Source organism: Prionailurus bengalensis, chromosome F2 (genome assembly GCF_016509475.1).
Source record: "Prionailurus bengalensis isolate Pbe53 chromosome F2, Fcat_Pben_1.1_paternal_pri, whole genome shotgun sequence".
Taxonomy (NCBI): Eukaryota; Metazoa; Chordata; class Mammalia; order Carnivora; family Felidae; genus Prionailurus; species Prionailurus bengalensis.
In genome coordinates, this window is record NC_057353.1 from 7,980,676 (window position 1) to 7,989,803 (window position 9,128).

A 9,128-nucleotide genomic window follows, 5' to 3' on the forward strand; every position below is an offset into this window, starting at 1 on the left:
GTATCAAGAGAGTAAAGACACAACACAGAGAATGGGATCAAATATTTGCAAATCATATAACTGATAAGGGATTAATATCCAGAATATAAAGAACTCTAAAAACAACAGGACTTGAATAGACATTTCTCCAAAGGAATGCAAATGGCCAATAAGCACATGAACAAATATTCAAAATCATGTCATTAGGGAAATGCAAATCAAAACCACAGTAAAATACCACTTACTGAAAATAAGTGAAAAAACTGAAAACAACAAGTGTTGGCGAGAATATGGAGAAAAAGGCATCCTGGTGCATTGCTATTGGGAATTTAAAATGGTAGTCTCTGTGGTAATCAGTTTGGTGGCTCCTCAAAAAGTGAAACACAGAATTACAATATGATCCAGCAACTCCATTCCTAGGTATATATAAAAAAGAACTGAAAGCAGGGAACCAAACAGAAACTTACTTGTACAGCAATGTTCATAGCAACACTATTCACAGTAGCCAAAGGGTAGAAACAACACTTTGCAAAAAATGTGCTATATACATACAATAGAATATTTTTGGGCCATAAAAAGGAATGAAATCTCGATACATCTATATGAACCTTGAAAACACTGTGGCATAGTAATATATATGTGTAAATATATATTTACACATTTATTATATATACATAGATAGATTTTGCGCGCGCACACACACACACACACACACACACACAAATTTGGTCTTTGTTCCTAGCTCCTGGCACTGAGTTCCTAAAATCCTGGTAATTTTCTGAGTGATAGAATAACTGTTTTATGCTGACTCCTAGTTGGGTGGGATGAGGGAAGGCTAGATAGCTTCAGGATGAGGCTAGTTACCAGAAAAACTATGTGATTAGAGGCTTAGAACTTTCAGTCCCGTCCCCAACCTCTAGGGAGGTGAGAGGCCAACCAGTGGCCAACAAGTCAACGAATGATGCCATGATGAGGCTTGGGGGAAGCTTCCAGGCTGGTGAACAGATCATAAGCTATCAAGGGGGGCACCCAGGGAGAACATGGAGGCTCTGACAACCCCGCCCCCCCCCACTCCCATACCTTGCCATCTCCCATTCGGTGGTTCCCGAATTGTATCCTTTATAATAAAATAGTAAGTATGGCATTTTCCTAAGTTCTATGAGTTGTTCTACAAATTAACCCAACATGGGGAGGGGGAATGGAAGGGGAGGAGGTCATGGAAACCTCCAAATTTGTAGTAGGCCAGGCAGAAGTGGGGGTAGCCTGGAGGCCCTATTTGCTGCTGGCATCTGAAGTGGGGCCAGTCTTAGGAGACTGAGCCCTTACCTTGGAGGGTCTATGTTAACTCCAATAGTGTCAGAATTGAATGGAGTTGTAGGAAATCCAGCTGATGCCAGAGACGAAAGAACTGGCATTGGAACTACGTCATCTGGTGGCAGAAAAGACCTCAACTGATTTTGCTAAGTGAAATAAGCCAGACACAAAAGGGTAAATATTGTGACTCCACGTATAGAAGCTACCTAGATTAGGCAAATTCAGAGAGACAGAAAGAACAGATGTTACCAAGGGCTGAGCAAAGCAGGGAATGGAGAGTTATTATTTAATGGATACAGGGTTTCCGTGTGGGATGATGAAATTGTTCTGGAAACGAACAGTAGTGATGATTCCACAATATTGTAAATGTGTTTAAGGTGAATGAATTGTACACTTAAAATGGGCTAAAATGACAAATTTTGTTACATACATTTTTCCAAAAAAGGTAACAAAAATATATTTTAAAAACAGTAATCATATACAAATACAAAAACATATCTCTTACCCTTGTAAACATCTATTATTTCAAAGGTTCCTAATGCTATAAACTTCAGAGGGTCTCATATTTAAATCACTTATAAGTATATGTAGAATCCTTTAAACAGAATACGAATCTCAGAGTCCACAGTGATAATATCAAGTATGTGGGGAGAGCAGAAACTGGAAAATTCTATTAGAAGAGTAGAATGCCAACTAACAAATGTAGAATAATAGAAGATCACACTTTTGAAAACCTCACAGTAGTACTTATTTCAGGAAAGAGTCAATTCAAGAATGCCAAAATCGGTGGGTGAAAGTTTGATGAGACACATGTATTTACATGGTCTCAAAGTATCTCTCCATAAACTCGACACAAAGGAAAATTTTACAGGGAAGAAACCTGGCGGGTGCCATTTTAACCAAGTGATCAAAGTTACTACCATCGCTAATGAACCAAACTGACATTATGTGCCTCGTGATGTGAAACGCTTGAAAAAGCACAGCATCATTTATGTAGTATTCCTGGAATAATGCATAACCTGATTCAAATCATGACAAAAATATCAGAGAAAAACAGAGTAAAGGGTATCTACAAAGCAAACAGTCTGTCTTCTCCAAAAATGTCAGTATCGTCAGAGACCAAGGAGGGCTGGGGAATCATTCCAGACTAAAAGCAACTCAAGAGATAGTAAAACTAAATGCAATACGTGATCCTGCTATGAACCATGCATCCAGAAGAGAAACTGATATAAAGAATATGGAGACAACTGGTGAAATGTGAATCCGATCTTCAGATCAGGTAATACTAGATATCAATGATAAATTTCCAGTCATTGTTCTATGATGCTATAAATGGACAGACTTATAATCGAGAAGAAAAAATTGAAAGAAAGAAAACATCTACCTACATAGATATATGATATATATAATATCTATACAATATATACATGGGATGGGGGAGAGAGATAGGAGGAGGGGTGGGTGAAGAGAATAAAACAAATGTAACGTAACAATTGGCCAATCTAGGTGAAGAGTATGTGGGAGTACTATGTGCTACTATTGCAACTTTTCTGTAAATTTGATATTGTTTCTAAGTTTAAGTTTTTTTAAAAAGGATATGAAAAATCTCCCATAGAAGTATGCCATGTTCCTGCTTCTGGAGAGTCCCTAGCTTTCATCAGGCTTATGAAAAACTCCCTTCAAAAAGAGTGAACAACACCCCCTTTCCATTATTATTTGTGTTTCTGTATTTACTCCTATCCCCTCATTCATCTAAATGGCATGTAAATTCAAACAGCAAAGATAAAGATCTTGTCCTGAGCAAGACGGGACAGCTTCCGGGTAGAGAGCATGGTTTGAAGTAGTAAAACTTAAATAGTATAAACAATAATAGCTTTTGCTACATTAGCAATGAATATTGTTCTTTCCTCCATTTTTAAAACCCAATGGTGGCCCCGAAACATTATTCTCATTTGTTTTATAATCATTTATTCATTCATTCTGGAAATACTTATCGATTTTCAAACAAACACTGCTCACTGCCAGAGGGAAAAAAAGCTGCAAATAATCATTAACTGACTCTTTTCATTGGAACTGAAATTAAAATATATTTCTTACACTAGAAAGTAAGGTTTACTCATTGTGGCTGACATAGATGATTGTCAACATAGGATTGTGGGTGAAAAATGTATGAACAGTAAAACAAAAAAATTACTTTAAAATGAGAAAATGTCGCATATGTAATTTCACAAGAAAATGAACTGTAATTCAGCTTTACTTTTATTTTATGTTGCTTACTTTTATATACATCACACATATCATACATATATACTTGTTATACAAAAATCTATACAAAAATCCAGGTAATTTAGTATCTAAAAAAGGGAGCGGGAGATACTGCATTTGATTTCTGGTACTCTTCTGTTTAAATACTTCTAAAATTCAGATTTCAAGGAGACAACAAATTGAAAGCCATTAATTTTTCAGAAAGCTTTGTGTTCACATAAATTCATCATTCAAGTATACTCTTATGGAACAATAATACACCACGTGACTGACTGCAAAATCACACTGAATAAGCCATGGTACCGAGTAAGAGTGGAGCTTTCTTGCTCTGGTTTTACAGAATCAGCCCCTTACACAAAACGCGGAACACAACCGTGATTCCCACCTGCCACTATTAAACGCCATGTTACAGCACGGTACACCCTCTATCGTCTGTCCACAGATTCTTGTTAAAAAATAATACTAAAAAAGAATAATTATTAGAAATTTTACTTCTCCCAATTTCTTTTTTATTCAATTTGAAAAACAGTGTACCTCTTCCATTGTGCTTGGCAACTTGACATCATACCTAAGGAAATCATTTAAAGATCCTATGGACCAAATATATACATAAGCTTCTAAAAATTCTTGGTATTGTTTAATTCATTTATAATTTCACTTCTACAGTTCTCAGTCACAGCAAATATAAAGAATTTAAAACAACACTCCTCAACATAGCATTATTATGTTTTGAAAAGTGAATTGCTGAGGCACAAGAACATTATGTGATTTGCCCAAGGTCAGGAAAGGAATGAAGGGCAGATAAAGGAGTATTTCTTCTCCAATTTAAAGTGTCTGTACTGAATTCCGCCATCTTGCAAAATTAGCCCAATGCAACAGATACAGAAATTAGACGCGTTATTTGGGAATGTGTGTTTAGCCTAAATTGCTGTTATTAATAAACCTAGTTTTTAAAATCTATACAGTTATCATACATTATCAGGAATTTATAAAAAGAAACACCATTCTCTGAATTATTAGGCAGGTACTGAGTTACTGCTTAATTTTGACACAATTGATTGCAAAAGCAAAATCGATACAATTTTAAACAAACAAGTTCAGCAAAAGATGCTTATTAACATTCTTTTTAAAAAATACTAATTATAGAACCTACAAAATTTAGAAGACAGTACTAGGGACACAAACATACTAATATAAACGTATTAAATCGTCTTCGAGTTGATCTTTTGTTTTTTATGAAAACGTTCTAACAAAGCACTCATAATGTTTCCTGGTATTCTTTGGTGCTTATCAATCAAAGCTTGAACAGCATTCTTTGTCTATTAAGAAAACAAAAGAAAAGCCATTATTCTTTTAGTTCTCAAAATAGATCATTCATTTTGTAAAGATTTTAATATACTACTACTTGCAAAAAGCCCTCCCTAATTGAGCATCCCTCTCTCCCCAAAATTAATGCTTTCCTTCCCAGCATACCCGTCGTGTGGTTCTCACACTTGCCAGGCTGGAAGCACAGTTAATGTTACACGGCTATTTTCTACACCACACTGTAAGCTCCTTAAGACACAGCTTCGTCTTTCTCCAACACTGAGCACAGCAATGTTTTGCATACAATAAACACTAAGAGGAACGACAAAAGTCGTAGGACATTTTTCTAGTGCGCAGATGGGGAAGGAAGTTTTACTCCTTCCTATCCACGAATAAATTTGTGTGCACGTTTCTTTCATCACATACACACAATTACATCAGGCAACGCAAGAGGAAAAAGTGAGAACAACGAATGAGCTGATACACTTTTAGTTCACTGCCTCAATTTCTAGACAGTTTAAGAGGACTTTAAGTCACAGCAATGGAAAAGCCGATTAGGATATAACAAGGTGTCTCCTAAAACGATTTGCTTCCCATTAAATTCATGACAAATTTCAATAATCTTTTCTTTTATATCACTTTGTGGCTATCTAAAAAAAATCTGTGTGCACATCATGCATGCATGTACACACGTACATTATTTTAGATGGCAACCTTTTAATAAGCCTTCTTTTCATAAATCTTGGACCTTCATCCCTTTTATTTTTGTAAAAAAGGTTTTTTTTTTTTAAATTCCAGTTAACATACAGTGGAATATTAGTTTCAGGTGTACAATATAGTGATTCACCACTTCCATACATTACACGCTGCTGTTCATCATCACAAGCGCCCTCCTTAATCCCCATCACCAGTTTCACCTGTTCCCCCCCAACCCGGCTCCCTTCTGGTAACCATCAGTTTGTTCTTTAGAGTTAAGAGTCTGAGCTTCATCTCCTTTAAATGTAATTAAGAAGCTCTAGCCCAAAGATGTATTTAAAAAAATTTTTTTAATGTTTATTTATTTTTGAGACAGAAGAAGACAGAGCGCGGGTGGGGGAGGGGCAGAGAGAGAGGGAGACACAGAATCCAAAGTAGGCTCCAGGCTTCGAGCTGTCAGCACACAGCCTGATGCAGGGCTCAAACCCGCAAACCGTGAGATCATGGCCTGAGCTGAAGTCGGACACTTAACTGACTGAGCCACCCAGGCGCCCCCCCCAAAGATGTATTTTAAAAATATGCCTCTCTGAACCACAAGTTTGCATATCTGTAAAAGGAGAAATGTTTCATATACTTATTATAAGGGTTAAATGAAATTTCAACCATGTCTTCAGGTACTTGGCAGTGACTAAAAGTAACTAATAAAGGTTGTCTCTTGTGAAGTATGTTCTTTAAAATTTATTCATTTATTTAGAAAACAGTAGATGCTTTGGAAGCTATCACATTAATGAAACAAGTCTCTAATCTCAAGCTTGTAACTTACTAAGTGGGTCAAGTACAAAGTAATAAAAACCTTAGATCATTTGGGGGTGCCCGGGTGACTCAGTCAGTTAAGTGTCCGACTTCGGCTCAGGTCATGAGCTCACAGTTGGTGGGTTCAAGCCCCTCCTCGGGTTCTGTGCTGACAGCTCAGGTCCTGGAGCCTGCTTCGAATTCTGTGTCTCCCTCTCTGTCTGACCTGCCCCACTCACACTCTGTCTCTCTCTGTTTCTCAAAAATAAAACATTTAAAAAAAAAAAAGATTAAAAAAAAAACAACAACAACGAAGATCATTTGTAAGCTGTATCTACCACCTGAGATGTGAAAAGACAGTATCTAGAAGTTCAGACGACAGCCCATTTGTTTGGTGGGCAGTGACAGGGAAGGACACACGAACAAGGTACTGGTTGGCCTGGGTCTCCAAGGACCAGTGAGATTTCAGTGACAGTGGAGACAAGAGCAGGAAGCAAAAGACCCAGGAAAACAACTGGCTAAGGACGGGTGGGTGAGGGAGCTTGGCTGCACTTTCAGGTATGTGTTCTGAAGCCAGGTGGTAGAAGGCTCTAAAATTATAATTCAGTTAAATCATGAGGCTGTCAAACACCAAGTGAGAAAGTGTCGACTTGGTTTACTGTGAACTGAAGCGTCAAGGAAGGGTTTGGGGTGGAGAAATATCGGGGCAATGCATTAAGAAAATACAACTCTTGCAAAATCACCAATGATACTCTTCTGTCACCAAACCCGATGACATTTTTTTTTTAAGTTTATTTATTTATTTCGAGAGAGTGTGAGTGTGCGTGCCAGTGGGGGGAAGGGGCAGAGAGAGAGAGAGGGAGAGCGCGAGAATCCCAAGCAGGCTCCGCACTGTCGGTGCGGAGCCCGACTCAGGTGAGACCACGGCCGGAGCCGAAAAAGAGTCGGATGCTTAACTGACTGAGCCACCACGGTGCTCCAGTCAGTGACATTCTTTTAATCTCACTTGACCTCTCAATCTCCCCTGATCTTGCTTCTGGAATTCTCACAGTGGAGGAAAACCCAGGTTTTCTTCTAACTTTCAGGCTGCTCCTTTTCAATCTTCCTTGCAGATTTCTAGTCCCCAAATCTGCCACTGACTTATGCTTCAAAGGTTCAGTAATCTTTCCCCTTTCCACAACTTTAATGACCTTTCATTTGCTGATGACTCCTAAACATTCACCTCCAGCCCGCTCAGCTTCAGACAGGAATGGTCTGGAGTGTTTTAAAGGCACCTCATACTTTGTCCTTCCCTTAGTTCCTTCCCTGTTTCAGCAAACGACACTACCACAAACCTAGCCAAGTAAGCCCAAACCTAGAAGCCATCCTTCACAACTCTTGCTTCTCACTCCCAATAGCCAATCCATCCATTTATTTTACCTCCCAAATACCACTCACATTATCCACTTCCCTCCGTCTTCTTTACACCTTTATGACACATGCGTGTAGATATAAATAAACCCATATTCCTATGTGTGTATGTGCGCATGAGACTAGAGAGAGAGAGTTAAAGAGACAGACAGAAACAGACACTGTAAACACAGAAACAGAACAATAGAGAGATTAAGACTGAGAGAACTTTCGGGAAATATCCCAAGTGCCCTCGTCAGCATTAGCATAGTATATTTTAATTTGGATTTAGATAGTGCTTACAAAATGGTTCTCCGCAATCAAATGCCGGAACAATCTATCACGCATTTTTTAAATGAGGTTTCATTTCTACATTAATTTGGATGCTAGTAATTTTGAATTTGTGATGATTCAGGGATGATTATCCTATAGTTTATGTTTGTATTATTAACAATGAAAACTGGAAAATCATGACAATGTATTACAAAAGGAAAATTTTAAGTGTTCTTTATTTGCAGTATACTTTAGTTCAATAATGACAACTTACAATCCAAAATATGAATACAGCAACTATGTACTTAAGTAAATTCCCCCAAGAAATTCTACGATGCCTTGGTAGACTACTTGTTACTTTAGGCACTGAAAATAAAGTGCATAAAGCAACTGGAGATGATAACTGAGGTATTTCGATGATTCAGAAAGGCCTTTTCTTCCTTACTTAAACTGGTAAGTTTTTACTATATTTATCTGTTTTACTATATAAAATACCTAACCCTACCAGGGACACGAATGTGAGTAAATCCTGCTCTCATATGAAAAACCAAGGCACTGGAGTTTAACTATCAGAATATACTTTCCTTAACCGAGGAAAATAAGGGAACAGGGTTCACTTGATTTGAGACCTAAAAGAAATGCCGAAGAGCATTTAGTTCAATTTCTCTGCTCTACAAATAAGGAAATCGGGGTCTGGGGAAGAACGTATTTCTCTAAAGTGATGCTGCTGCCTAGTGGTAGGATTGGTGGTGAGTAACACGGGTGACGATCTTAACCCAGGTCCCTAATCTTCCACGCCAGGCTTTTCCTGCTCTTTTTCTGTTACCTTCTATTTTGTGCATAAAAATACATGGTATTTGTAAAAGGGGTTCCTAACTGGCTCTGAGCCACTTAAATCTGGAAAAAGTTGTAAAAGAACAACACAGAATTCACATATCCTACAGGAGAACACATAGGTCGGGGGCAGCACAGAAATGTGTTAACGATAAAGTGCACGTGGGCAGAAGCAATGTCACTGGGTAAGGCCTCTCCCTGGCGTCAGGCTCCCGGGGCCTCATCAGTAAGGCATCGCCGCGGGATGAGACAAGAGTCATGTCGCACGGACAGCATGTGCT

The 9,128-nt window shown here is 38.2% G+C and overlaps 1 protein-coding gene across 8 annotated transcripts in view; it reads right to left on the reverse strand.

Annotated features, from left to right (window-relative positions):
* Positions 1–9,128, reverse strand: part of TMEM68 (transmembrane protein 68) — a 62,062-nt gene that overhangs the window by 15,531 nt on the left and 37,403 nt on the right. For 7 of the 8 annotated variants that reach the window (XM_043601087.1, XM_043601094.1, XM_043601092.1 and 4 more), the window contains one exon: positions 3,535–4,877. The exons of the other annotated variant lie outside the window; for it this stretch is intronic. In XM_043601087.1, the coding sequence (XP_043457022.1) occupies positions 4,761–4,877 (117 nt within the window). In that variant the 3' untranslated portion in view covers positions 3,535–4,760. Of the gene's footprint in view, positions 1–3,534; positions 4,878–9,128 lie in introns of those variants that run through there. 8 annotated transcript variants of the gene reach the window in all.